Consider the following 13,833-nt stretch of genomic DNA (forward strand, 5'->3'; position numbering starts at 1 on the left):
TCCCCATAAGATAACTAGGAATAGTAGAAAGGCGGGTCTTCACTAATGTGAGTCTCTTGCCAGAAGACAGTAATCTCCCTCTCCACCCCGCTCCTCTTTTGATAATTTTATCAATAGTAGGTTAGAGCTCACACTTTTTAAGCTTTCTGTGATGGAGGGGGCTCCCAAATATTTAATAGGAAACTCACTAATCTTGCACCCAAGGATTTGAGCAAAAATGCAAATCCCAACTACTCCGGTACCTGTAAAATAATGGAGTCAATTTGGGTAGCGGTAGCACTGAACTGAAGCGCATCGATGCACGCTGCTAGCACATGAATGCTTGACTGTTTGAGCGGCGATGGAGGCCCCAGCAATAAGCTCGAGATATAAAATACTTTGGCCCTGGATCAATGGGTTAGAGTTAGTTTGGGTTAGTTTGAACTCATCTAACCCAAAAAGATCCAAACAGAAGGATTAGTTTGGGTTAGATGCATCTAACCCATCTAAAAAAACTAACCCATACAAGAGGTGTTTATTTGGGTTAGTTCTTCTTGGGGTCATTAAAAAATATTTTTTTCTCTCGCTCTCCCCGCAGCAGATCCCTCTCTACTTCCTCGAAGCTTCTCCTCTTCTCCCTTCCTCCCTCTCGCACCGCCTGTGAAGACGCCTCGCCGTATTCACGCTTCATCTAACCCTTCCATCCAAACACCTCTTTGATTAGAATTAGTTCAGGGTTAAAATCTAATGCTAACCTTTAACTGAGTTAGAGTATCCAAACAGGGCCTTTGGTGCACAGTCACTCAAGCTCTTTGTTCACGTGCATCGTGGAATTACATACACCAACGGTTGACACGCAACATGCAAAAGGGGACAAGATTGCATGGGCAAATCAGACAGTACTTTTTTTTCAGAGTACGTCTAGACGTATCATAGCTTCGTAGAACGCAAAATTATCTATATCAATATAAAAAAATTCAAAGAAGTAGATCCAACAAATCCCGATCATTAAATCCGGTCAATCCAGCGACTCAAACTACTTCAATGATGAGCGCTCAACACGTTTAGTGTGCAGTTAAAATCATACCAAATATTAATGTCAATGCTAATCACATAGTTAATACTCAAATAATATCCTACCTAATATTTAAGTGTAATTAATATATTACCTAATATCAACGTGCATTGCACGTACACATTTACTAGTAAATACAAAGAACACTATCCCTCGTTGTGAACAACGAACGTAGCACGAACACCACACCCAAGCAATTCCGAAGACAACCACTAACGACCAAACAAAAACTACATAGCAGAAGAGCTTGTTCTAACTGAGCACAACACTGCGTATCAACCAACGTCAGACACCTCTGAAGACCACCAGCTTCCACAAAACTTCGCTCGTCGATGCACCATCCACCCTGAATGCTTGAGAGGAGGTGGCGAGTGGATGACAGGACTTGATCAACTCCGAGGAATACACCGTCATGGACACACTGGCGACGGGCGTACATTACGCCGTCGAGGATCAATATAGGACCGCGGTGAACACCGGAGGAGAGTAACGAGGAACCAAGCCGTGGCTCCAAACAGAATGCTCCCGATAGCAGAACGACGTCGAGGACACCGCCATTGTGCCGATTCAACACCAAATCGAGGCTTTCTCCCGGAGACAACCTCCAACTCCAAGCGAGGGATGAAAATGTTGAATTTCCCTCGGCGACGCCTCCAAGGAGGGGTATGACACCCACGGGCGCCATCGCCGCCGGCTAGGCAAAAGCCGTGCAAGATTTTCATCCGAGTTCCGCACACCTCCACACCTCGCGGTTATTGGCTAGCACCGTCCACGTTCCTTTGTACCACCGCCACTTCAGCACCACGCCATCGTAGCCGCCGGCCGAGGGCCGTCGGCAAACTACATGGCAGAGAGGAACTTGGCCCAACCAACCGCAACAACCCGACAAAGGAATAACATCCACCAACCACTCCAGCAAGGGCTAGGACCGCCCGTGACGACTGTCACCTAGACCAAGGGACAACCTTGCGACGACCCAGCACCAAGCCACGGATAACTCTCATGTGGTCACCACCGGGACTGCTGCTCGCTGCATAGACACGGAGTAACCGACCACTCGTTGCTCGCCAGGAACTCTATCCTAGTCGAGCCAGCATAGTGTTGCGGCCCACCTGACCTGCAACTCGCGCCGTCGCCTCCAGAGCACGCCAGTCCGTGCCGCCCCACCGCCGCTTTCCCTTGCCAGACACCCGCTCCACCACGCGTCCTGCCGTGTACCGTCCCGCACCACGCCAAACCACCACAAGTTGCCTGTACCACCACGGTGCCCAACGCCCGTGGAGGCGCGACGCCACCCGGCCTATTGGCTGCAGCAACCAAGGCCTGATCGGCCAGGTGCAGATCCAGATCGTGTCGGACCAGGACGGGACCAAGCAACAGTCCGCCGCGACCACAGACACCATCACCGAACGCGGCACACACCACCGCTGTCGCCATCACGACGAACCTCCATTGGACCATCGCAGCACCTCACTGCCAAGAGCACCCGTCGAAAGCACCGCACCATGGCCAGAGAGGAGGGCAGCCGCGCCAGGGGGGAGGGGGGAAGGGACGAAGGAGGCCGACGGCAGGGATTTAGGGTGCCCCACGTGTCGCCTCGAGAGAGGGATGCGGAGTCGGGGTAGCCTCACACCAAAGGAGGGACCAAAGGAGAGTACTTTGAGAGATAGTACATGTGACCCCGCAAAAAATAAAAGAGAACTATATGTTGCACAAAAATTATATGGGTCCGTCAAATGCTTATCTGACTAGACTTTGTTATGTGCAGATCTAAGTGAAATCAACTCATTTGTGTGGTTCCTTTTACCTCTCCATCATTTTTTTCTTCTTATTTTCGTTTCTCGTGCATATTTTTTATAGGTGTGTTGTTTTTGTTTGTCTATTGATGCAGCCTTTGTCTGTTGGACAGAGCTTTTGAGTTTTTTTACTTTGTATTTGAACATTTAAAAAAAAGAATTTCTCCTAGCTAGTGTGCTTTACTTTGTCTTGTGTTTTTTTCTCTGAATCACCCGAAAGAAAAAGTAGACTATATTTACACACACACATTTGGACAAAAAATAGAAGAAGAATACAAAAGAATGGAAGAAAAAATCACAAAAAGGAAGCATACTGGGTCAAAAGAAAACATAATGAGAAAGTACTAGAATCTCGTGTTTTGTTGTCACGGTCGCGGTCACGTTGAGGGCGTGTAGTTGTGAATGCAACATTTGCAGTTGCATGTCTAGTTGTGGACATGCAACTGCTCACGCCCCGACAAAATGACACTTCTGCAATCGCTCGCACCCAAACAAACCGAGTGGCAGTCGCTTTGAAGGTGTGTTGTTGCAGTCGGGGCCAACACTTGTTGTTGTGTGTCTACTGGCGAAACATGCAACGCCCCCTCCCACCCCTCTCGTTCCCGGCAACGTTGCTTCCGCATCACCCACCCTCCACCACCTGCAAGTTGCAATCGAGGGGCAACACTTGCAGTTGCATGTCCAAAGGGCCCGGTTAGTTTTGCTGCTAAGATTTTAAACAACAGACTTCAAAATTACATGAAAAAATTGAAACATTTCTTTAGTTTCTCAAATATCCAGTGATATTTGCAAACCTAGGACCTAAACAAAATAATCCAGAAAGAGAATGTTAAACATTGCCTTCCAAGTACCATTTCTAAGTTATTTATTTTGCCCTTCTGGTCTATCGACCAACTGCGTCAGCCCTCTCTTGTTGAAACTGGTGATGCTGATGCAAACCAACCTCCTCTGGCCCTCATTCCATCCCAAACAAGCATCATAAGATTCTATTACCCACTCAATGAAACAATATGAGAGCTTGGTGGACAAGACGTCCAAGGTAGGAGGGAATATCTCGATGTGTGCAGTGGATAATGCATGTTGCAGTTCTACTTATCCATTAATCATCCTTAGTTCCTACTGCCTCCTATGCCCACACCTTAAATTTCAAACCCCTATTGTGCAGAAACCACTCAATAATAAACGAACTACAAACACATAATATCACTGCAGAGAAGCTATTCATCTTTGGCTCAGTGAAGGCTTGCCCCTTACAAAAGACTTAGGCAAGTGGTAGGTGTAGTGACATGAGGTCATTGGTTCTTTGCTAGGTCAATCGCTAGGAATTCCTTAGTTATGAGCTTGGTTCTCAAGTAGGTAAGACCTATAAGACCTTTTAAGCAAATGATGAATTTGGTCTGCTCGTTTCGTCTCGATAGGTCAGAGACAATGGCATAACTTTTAAAAATGATGATTTTTATGACCTTGTTTGTCCTCGGCTAGGTGAGCCTATTAGGAGAAATAGCAATTAAAATGTGCATTCTCCTTTCTGATGCAATTTCTTCACCAAGTCATTGTTCCACTTCTTATTTCCCAATTCAACAAGTTATAATTTGTGCTAGAGATCAAGCCTATATACATTTGTGCTAAATATCATGTTTGACAATAACTATCAAGAAATAGATCATCCCAACAACTATATCACATTTTGAAAGAAATATCAGAACACAACTTAGTTTGTACGGCTATGTAGCAGGTGCTCCTACTAGCAACTTTTTCTTTAACTCAGTTCTGAATACTTAAGAAATGGTGGCCACGATGAGCCAACGGCGAAGAGGTATACTTATGAGTGTTATAATCTCAAACTTTATAACAACTGATTTTTGCCATTTGCCGGCACACGGAACTTTCATTACCCATTGGTTAACATTGCCTATCATGTTCTGAAGATGTTATGCAAATGCGGCGTGAATTACAAAATCACATGTTGCAGCAGCACCGCAACCATTCAGAGTTTCAGGTGATTGGCACGATAGAAGAAATGTGGCGTGCAAATAATATATGTAGATCACAAATGTTGTCCAGTTTGCTCTGCCAGCGTCAGTGCATCACTCGTGTGATTTTCATAGTTTGTGGCATGGCGCCATTAGCAACAGCTCGAATTTTACACACAACCCATTCAAATGTGGGATACTAGATCTCCCCAACGACTGTGGATACCTCAACTTGATCGGTCAAGCTAGATCTCCCGTGTTTCCATCAGATTGTTGATAAGCATGTGCATATCATTGTACGATGACCTTCCGCCACGGCGGCGTGAGCCTTCACAGCGAGCTCCTGTGCTCAGCCCCTCGCCGCCTCCCTTGCCCCCTGGGGCTCTAACAACCATAGGACTTGGCCATAGGAGGGGGTGGAGTATTTACACAAAACTACCAACCTTGACGAAAACTACCACTTTAGGAAACCTAGCAAAATACTACCCCTTTAGGAAGCACATGAGTATTTGGTGCCAGTTCTTTGGTGAAGCAATGGTTGTGTGTGTTGGTGTTTGGCTGGTTTATGAGTTAGTAGAGTGATCCAACTGTGAAACCTGGCAAAGCATGAGGGTTCGAAAACTTCGCATATCCTTTATGAGATCATGTTGGGTGGGAAACTAATGAGATGACACATCTATGTGCGAAGCAAGCTTGCAAGAGTAGGAGAAGATGTCTCTGACTTAGTTTCATTCATTGTTCCCGGCAGTGGCGAATCTATGGATTAAATGGAGGGTAGGCTCAACTCTAATTATGTCATTGAGATGGGCTGGGAAGCGGCCGATTTGCTGCGCTGGCCTGATCGTTGGTAATAAAAAAGAAATTACTCCTGTTGGAGGGCAGGCTCAAGCCTGTTAAAGCATGTCTAGTAGATTCATCCCTGTTCCCGTTATACCGTGTACAAAAACGATTGTATTCCCATTGTTTAAATCAATAAAATTTGTGATTAAAAATTAGTTATTTAAACCAAAGCGAGAGAAATGCATAGTGGGAAGCTAATGGAGCAAGCAGCAGTAGTTTGCAAAACAATTGTCCAGACGCCAAACGGCTTCTCATCAAACGTATGTGTCACTTTTCTGTGGTTGTGTAACACGGGCCTAGTTTCTTGTATAAACTCAAGCATGTGGAGCAGTAAAGGCGACATGCCATGTATTCCTACTATGTGTTCAGAGAAACCAAATGCAATATTTTCAGAGCAGGTTAATTGGTGAAACTTTAAGAGAGCGGCATTTCGGTGCCCGGGTGCATCTGCACCCGGTCGAAAAAAAATTCGTAAAAAATCCAGAAAAATTCCAAAAAAAATTTGGATGGTAGACAATTTGATGCGTGAGGTACGCTTCAATTTTCAAAACATTTGGACTTCTATGCAACTCTCAGCAAAAAAGACAAATCAGACCTGAACAATGCATATTTTTACAGGCCCTCGATTTGTCTTTTTTGCTGAGAGCTGCACAGAAGTCCAAATGTTTTGAAAATTGGAGCGTATCTCACGCATCAAATTGTCTATCACCCAATTTTTTTATGATTTTTTTTGATTTTTTCTAGTATTTATTTTGATTTTTTTCGTGAGCGCAGGTGCAGATGAGCTCGGGCTCAGATTCGAATTTTCCAAACTGAGAGCGGCGTTTCGGTGCCCGGGTGCATCTGCACCCGGTCGAAAAAAAATTCGTAAAAAATACAGAAAAATTCAAAAAATTCCAAATTTTTTTTGGATGGTAGACAATTTGATGCGTGAGGTACGCTCCAATTTTCAAAACATTTGGACTTCTATGCAACTCTCAGCAAAAAAGACAAATCAGACCAGAACAGTATATGAACAGTGCATATTTTTATGAATTTTTTTGATTTTTTCTAGTATTTATTTTGATTTTTTTCGTGAGCGCAGGTGCAGATGAGCTCGGGCTCAGATTCGAATTTTCCAAACTTTAGCTTATAATAACTCTCGAGTTGTTACACATGTATGGCTCTGCTGACTTTTTATAAATACTTACCCTGACCTTCATGTATTCCAACATCTTGTAGTCAAACTGAAGCATTCCGGTGGATGATGTTGAGAAGTGATTCAGAAGGTAACGGTGAAGAATAAAATGTGATGTTGGAACGGCCTAAGCGTGATCTCTTGGGAATAAGACGCATTATGAATCAGAGTTCGAGTAGCAGGGATAACTGAGGTGCTGAATGAGCCTGGGTAATGTTTTGGTGTGCCGATAGTTGTCAGAATTCAAGGTGCCATCGAACAACTGTGCTTCCTTCGTCATTAGAGCTATGGTCCAAATAGAAAAATTCCTTTCAAAATTTAGGACAGACCCCTGGATACACCGGCAGAGCTTCAAAGAGCTTTACCCGGACCTCTTCAAGCAGTGCACTCTCCAGACTATGACCATAAAAACCGCCGTGCAGAATGACAAATGGACGCGAAAATGCTTCAGGGATTACACCCACGAGCCTCCCCACCCCACCCCTGCGGGCTGTGGCCTTGCCCCTGGCCTCCCGGCGCTCGGAGTACATCTCAGGTCTCCAGCACTCTGGTGGTCGTCAGATTTGAGGTCGCCCATTGCCAAATCTCCAATTGATTTAGAGTTTGTTCTTTGTTGTGCTATCCACTGTCCAGAACATGAATCGACAACCATATAGTACAAATAATTTTGCACATCATTTGTGTTCAACTATGTCATTATGTTTGATAAAAGAAAGTTATTATTGCAAAATTATTGAAGAATGAAGAGGACCATGGACACTGCTTTCGTAGATATGCTATGAAGATATAAGCATACATGATTTCTATGTGGGATTATTAATTAGTTAAGAACATTCATATATCGTAGATGTCAAAAAAAAAGGAAGGACTACCCTGACTTCAAATCCTAGATCCGCCACTGCCTTCATCCATTGGCTAACATCGCCTATCATAATCTGCGGATGTTGTGCAAATGTCGCCTAGATTACAAAATCAAATGTTGCACCGTTGCATCTATTTCAGAGCTTTTCAGGCAATCGGGGTGACAGAATGAAACAAATTCAGGAGACGCCATGAACACACGAGCCCAAGGAAACCAATCTCACTGCTTCCCCTTCCTTCCTCTCACGTTGGACACGAGCTCCCTGAAGAACCTGGCCGACTTTTGTCACCTGCTCGATGGGTTCTGCTAGATCTTCCGTGTTTCCATCAGATCACTGATAAGCCTGTGCAGATCATTGTACGACGACCCGCCTTCCGCCACAGCGGCGTGAGCGTTCACGGCGAGCTCCTGCGCCCGGCCCCTTGCCGCCTCCCCTGTTCCCCCGGGCTCCAAGAACCTCGCCACGGCCCGCGCCACCGCGGCCGCCGGCACCGTCTGCTGCTCCTCGTACCTCGCGCTCCGTGGCCCGTCCCACACCCTCTCGCCAATCTTGAGAACGTCCGTGACCAGCCTCTCCTCGATGAACTGGTCGAACACCAGCGGCCACGTCAGCATCGGCACGCCGGCCGCCGCCGCCTCAAGCAGCGAGCTCGACCCGCAGTGCGTCAGGAACGCCCCAACGGCTGGATGGGCCAGGATCGCGGTCTGTGGAGCCCACCCTCTGACGAGCATCCCCCTCTTCCCGACACGCTCCTCCCACCCCGCCGGCGGCGCCCACCCCTCGGCCCTCAGCGCCCACAAGAACGGCTTGCCGGAGGCTTCCAATCCGAGAGCCAGCTCCCCGAGCTGACCATTCGAGATCGAAGCGTAGGTGCCGAAGCATACGTACACCACCGAGTGTCTTGGCATCGAGCCCAGCCAACTGATGCACGACGCCTCGCCGCCGCCGCTGGCTCCGGCCGGTGGCAACGGCAGCGACACTGGGCCGACGAAGTAGGCGCGCTTCACGTGGCCTTGCGTGTAGGACTCGCAGTACTGCCGTTCCAGGTCCAAGAACATGTTGACGGCGAGGCCGAAGCACCTGGCTTGCCCCGCCATGATCGGGCCTCCGAATCGGTCGTGTTTCGCTTGGCACCTTAAGAACTCCGGCAGTTCAGTCCTCGGGATCCGTATCTCCGGCCCTGGAAACCCAGGGACGATCACCTCCTGGCAGTCCGGGTCGCTCTCGACGGCGCCTCGGAGGTGACGCATGGCAAGCCTTGAGAAGAGGCCAACGACACTGAAGGTAACGCACGGCACGCCGACTTCATCGGCGACGGTGGAGTTCCAGAAGAAGTGGACATCTGTGACGAGGGCGTCAGGGGACAGCTTTCTGATGAGAGCCTCCTGCGCGGGCCGCGTCAGCCCCTCGTCGACGGCCGCGGCATCGATGCGCCACGCGTCGGCCCCGGCGGCGGAGAGGTTCTCCACGCCAGGCGTGAGGCCATCCACGTCCGGGAACGGGTAGGTGGCTATCCTGACGGCGTTGCTCGCTGCGGAGTGGCCGTGCCGGTCGAGCGCGGACCGAACGACCGAGACGTTGGCCGGGGTGACCGCCACCGTAGGCTCGACGGCGCCCGGCCTGGCCGCGGCGAGGCGGACAGCGAGCTCGGTGTGGGGGGCGATGTGGCTGGTGGCGAAGAAGGGCACAATCAGGATCCGCAGCTTGTCGCCGTGCTCCGTCGAGGCCATTTCCTCGATATGTTTGTTCTTGTTTGCTGAAATAATGGAGTCGAGTGGGTAGCAGCAGCACTGAACTGAAGGCTGAAGCTTGTGGCGGTTGCGACGTCGATGTCAATATGGCCTGGAGGTACAATTATTGATGGGACCAATCTAGCTGGCGGCCGGGCGCTAGGTACCGCTCGCTAGCGGCCGGCCCTGTCCGAGACGTCTAGTCACTGCCGCATATTTAGAGCGTTTAATGGGCGGCCGGCTGCCCATTAACGCGATGGAGTGGCCAGCCATACATGCGCGAGCGGCTGGCTTAAAATAGACATGTATGTGTGTAATTTTTGTCCGCTAGCGCATGTATCTTTTAGCATTTAATACATTCACACCGGTCACAGTCAGTTGGAAAAAACAGATCACATATCCATTTGTTTCGATTTTCAAAATTTTCAAAAAGCTATATCTTCCAAACCGCGCGTCGGAATTAAGATCCGTTTTCACCGCTGGAATCCTCGCGACGTGCTCTTCAAAACTATATCCCGCATGGGGATGTTTCGACGAACTAGTCTTCCTGCCAACTAAACATCAATGTGTGTGCAACTAGACTAGATTGCCGCGCCAACTGAGCATATGTGTGTGCCAAAAAAGTCATGCCAACTAAACATCAATGTGTGTGCAACTAGACTAGATTGCCGCGCCAACTAAGCATATGTGTGTGTGCCAAAAAAGTCCTGCCAACTAAACATCAATGTGTGTGCAACTAGACTAAATTGTCACGCCAACTGAGCATATGTGTGTGCAACTAGTGTCCTGCCAACTAAACATCAGTGTGTGTGCAACTAGACTAAATTACAAGCCAACTAAGCATATGCGTGTGTAATTAGTCTTTCTGCCAACTAAACATCAATGTGTGTGCAACTGGACTACATTACAAGCCAACTAAATATCAATGTATGTGCAACTAGACTACATTACAAGCCAACTAAATATCAATGTGTGTGCGACTAGACTACATTACAAGAGGAGGTTGCACATCGACTTTCGTCGAAGCAATAGACTAGTCGCACATCAAAGTTGTCGTGGTTGCTAGGTTGTAACCTCATACGAAGGCGCAGCTCCAAACATTAGTTTTGGAAAAAAATTGCACGGTGTAATAATAAAGTTGCACAATGCAGTAATAGAGTTGCACTATATAGCTCCAAAGTTGGCATCGAAAAAAATTCGTCAAAATATACCCATGCGGGATCTAGTTTCAAAGATCTCACCTGTATACAACTTTTCTGCACCCTCATGGTCTATGGATGTGCATTTTTTCACCATTCAACAAAATTCATGTCAGTGAGATGTGCAACTTTATCTGTTGCCCTGGCCAGCTGCCTAGCAGATTCTGTGCAACTACTTCTATTGCCCCTGCCAACTACTTCCAATGACCGTGTCCAACTGAAAACAACTATATGTGCAAGTAGAACTACTATAGATGCCAACAAAAAATGATCGTCGTGTGTGCAACTTTCCAATGACCGTGTCCAACTGAAAACAACTATGTGCGCAACTAGAACTACTATAGATGCCAACCAAAAATAATCCTTGTGTGTGCAACTTTTCAATGATTATGTCCAACTGAAAACAACTATGTGTGCAACTGGAACTACTATAGATGCCAACAAAAAATGATCACCGTGTATGTAACTTCCGAATGACCGTATCTAACCGAGAACAATTATGTGCGTAATATCTAGAAGTACTGTAGATGCCAACAAAAAATGATCGCTGTGTGTGCAACTTCCCAATGATCGTATCTAACTGAGAACAAATATGTGTGCAATTAAATTAAACCTACTATAGATGCCAACAAAAATGATCACCGTATGTGCAACTTTCCAATAATCATGTCCAACGAAAAACAACTATGTGTGCAACTAAAACTACTATAGATGCCAACTAAAACTACCCTGTAAATACTTGTTCTGGATCTGCAAGTGGCGAAGGTGCCGTTTCAGGATGCAGAGGCTTCTGATCTGGGTACTGCAACACTTTGTAGTTGTACGCAGTCTGAGCAGAAATGTTGGCAGAGATTCTCTATCTTCCCATGCTGCGGCCTGTAATTACTAGATGCAGTGGACGAGGACTCCAGCACGTCCCTGCAGCAACGAACCAACACATCCAATCTATTCATTCCCGGCAAGGAAACATGAAAAATTGATGGATTTGTTGGGGGCAAATCATCGCATCAGGCCAGGGAAGAAGAGAGAGAAAGAGAGCAAAAGGAGTGGATGAGGAGAAGATACGACCTTCTTGGGGCACTAGGCATGTCATCGGGGCACAGATCGAAGCAGCCGTTTGGTAAGTCACTGGGAACCACGTCGCCAGGCGAGCGGAAGCACAAGCCCATGGAGGGCCGCGTGCCGTGGCGACGACAACCGCCGGTTGGTCTACATCTGCTGGATCTCGCCGTCACCGGGATCCGGGGAGGAGAGGAACTCCCAGCCTCACGTCGTTGGCTGCTGGCTGCTACTCGGGGCGGGCCATCCATGGCGACGCAGCGCAGGCGCCGATGCTCCCTGCTGCTCGGGGGCAGGTGGATGGAGAAGGGGAACGACGGGGGAAGATGGGCGTGGCTGAAGAGGAGAAGGTGGAGGAGGAGAGATTGGACGTCTGTCGTGTAGCGCGGTGCTCGCGACTGCCTCGCCGACCAGGTAACACCTGGCGTTGCGGGCCGCACGATCTGAGTCGATCGAGCGGCGAGCGTTCGGCCGCTCGTTCTGTCTATTTAGTGGCCGGCCGCTTTTTAGATTTCAGGATTAAAAACGCCAGGTAGAGTTTGGGAGCGGCCGATGAAAAAGGTAAGTACGTGGTCCGTTGTACACTAAAGAGAGTTGACCATCTAGTTTGCTTTTTAATTTTTGTTTCTTAAAAAAGCCATAACTTTTGAACCAAATATCGAAATTAAGATTCGCTTTCACCACTGAAATCCTCGCGATGTGCTCTTTGAAACTAGATCCCGCATGGATATGTTTTGACAAACTTTTTTGTGTGCAATTTTGTCCCTGTTTTGTGTAACTGACTAGCCGTCGATGTGCAACTACCTGACAGGGATGTGCAACTTTTCTTGTACACCGTAGACATGCAGTTTTTCTCTATGGTACCTCCATCCACAAATTGCCTCCTTCCAGTGAGATGTGCAACTTCGTTTGTTGCCCAGGCCATGCAATTTTCACTAGTGACACCACCCCATACTACTCTCTAAAAATTGAAAATGTGCAATTTCATCTGCTGCCCCGGTGCCCTGGCCAAATGCCTGGTAGTCATCGCGCATGTGAGCCTCTACAACCGCGTTTGAGGGACTATCCTGTAAGAATGTCCCAACTCCACGGCCACGCATGTGCGACTATGAACACAAGAGTGTGCAACTCCGTGGTCGGACGTGGGCACCTCCCATAGCAATTCATGTGCGACTATGCAGACGATATTGTGCAACTGTGTGGCCATGCATATGTGACTATGCCGACGAGAGTGTGCAACTCCGTGGCCGGGCATGAGCACCTCCCATAAAAACTCATGTGTGACTATGTGGACGAGGTTGTGCAACTCCATGGCCATGTATGTGCGACTGTGCCGACGAGAGTGTGCAACTCCGCAGCCATGCGTGAGCACCTCTCACGACAATTTATGTGTGACTATGCGAACGAGATTGTGCAACTCTGTGGCCATGCATGTGTGACTATACCGACGAGAGTGCGCAACTCCGCGGCCGGGCATGAGCACCTCCCCCGGCAATTCATGTGCGACTATCCGAACGATATTGTGCAACTCTATGGTCATGCATGTGCGACTATGCCGATAAGATTGTGCAACTCTGTGGCCATGCATGTGTGACTATACCGACGAGAGTGTGCAACTCCATGTAGACAACTTTTCTGCACCCTCATGGTCTACGGATGTGCATTTTTTCACCATTCAACAAAACCATGTCAGTGAGATGTGCAACTTTATCTGTTGCCCTGGCCAACTGCCTAGCAGATTTTGTGCAACTACTTCTATTTCCCCTGCCAACTACTTCCAATGACCGTGTCCAACTGAAAACAACTATGTGTGCAACTAGAACTACTATAGATGCCAACAAAAAATGATCGTCGTGTGTGCAACTTTCCAATGACCATGTCCAACTGAAAAAAACTATGTGTGCAACTAGAACTACTATAGATGCCAACCAAAAATGAATCCCGTGTGTGCAACTTTCCAATGACCGTGTCCAACTGAAAACAACTATTTGTGCAACTAGAACTACTATAGATGCCAATCAAAAATGAACCCCGTGTGTGCAACTTTTCAATGATCGTGTCCAACTGAAAACAACTATGTGTGCGACTAGAACTACTATAGATGCCAATAAAAAATGATCACCATGTGTGTAACTTCCGAAT

The 13,833-nt window shown here is 47.6% G+C and overlaps 1 protein-coding gene across 1 annotated transcript; it reads right to left on the reverse strand.

Moving 5' to 3' along the window:
- Positions 1 to 7,614: 7,614 nt before the first annotated feature.
- LOC119285746 (UDP-glycosyltransferase 73C4-like) lies at positions 7,615 to 9,525 on the reverse strand. Its single transcript, XM_037565081.1, has one exon. The coding sequence runs from the start codon at positions 9,431 to 9,433 to the stop codon at positions 8,009 to 8,011; it is 1,425 nt and encodes a 474-aa protein (XP_037420978.1). The 5' UTR covers positions 9,434 to 9,525; the 3' UTR covers positions 7,615 to 8,008.
- Positions 9,526 to 13,833: the final 4,308 nt, after the last annotated feature.

The sequence above is a fragment of the Triticum dicoccoides genome, chromosome 1A (genome assembly GCF_002162155.2).
Source record: "Triticum dicoccoides isolate Atlit2015 ecotype Zavitan chromosome 1A, WEW_v2.0, whole genome shotgun sequence".
NCBI classification, from domain to species: Eukaryota; Viridiplantae; Streptophyta; class Magnoliopsida; order Poales; family Poaceae; genus Triticum; species Triticum dicoccoides.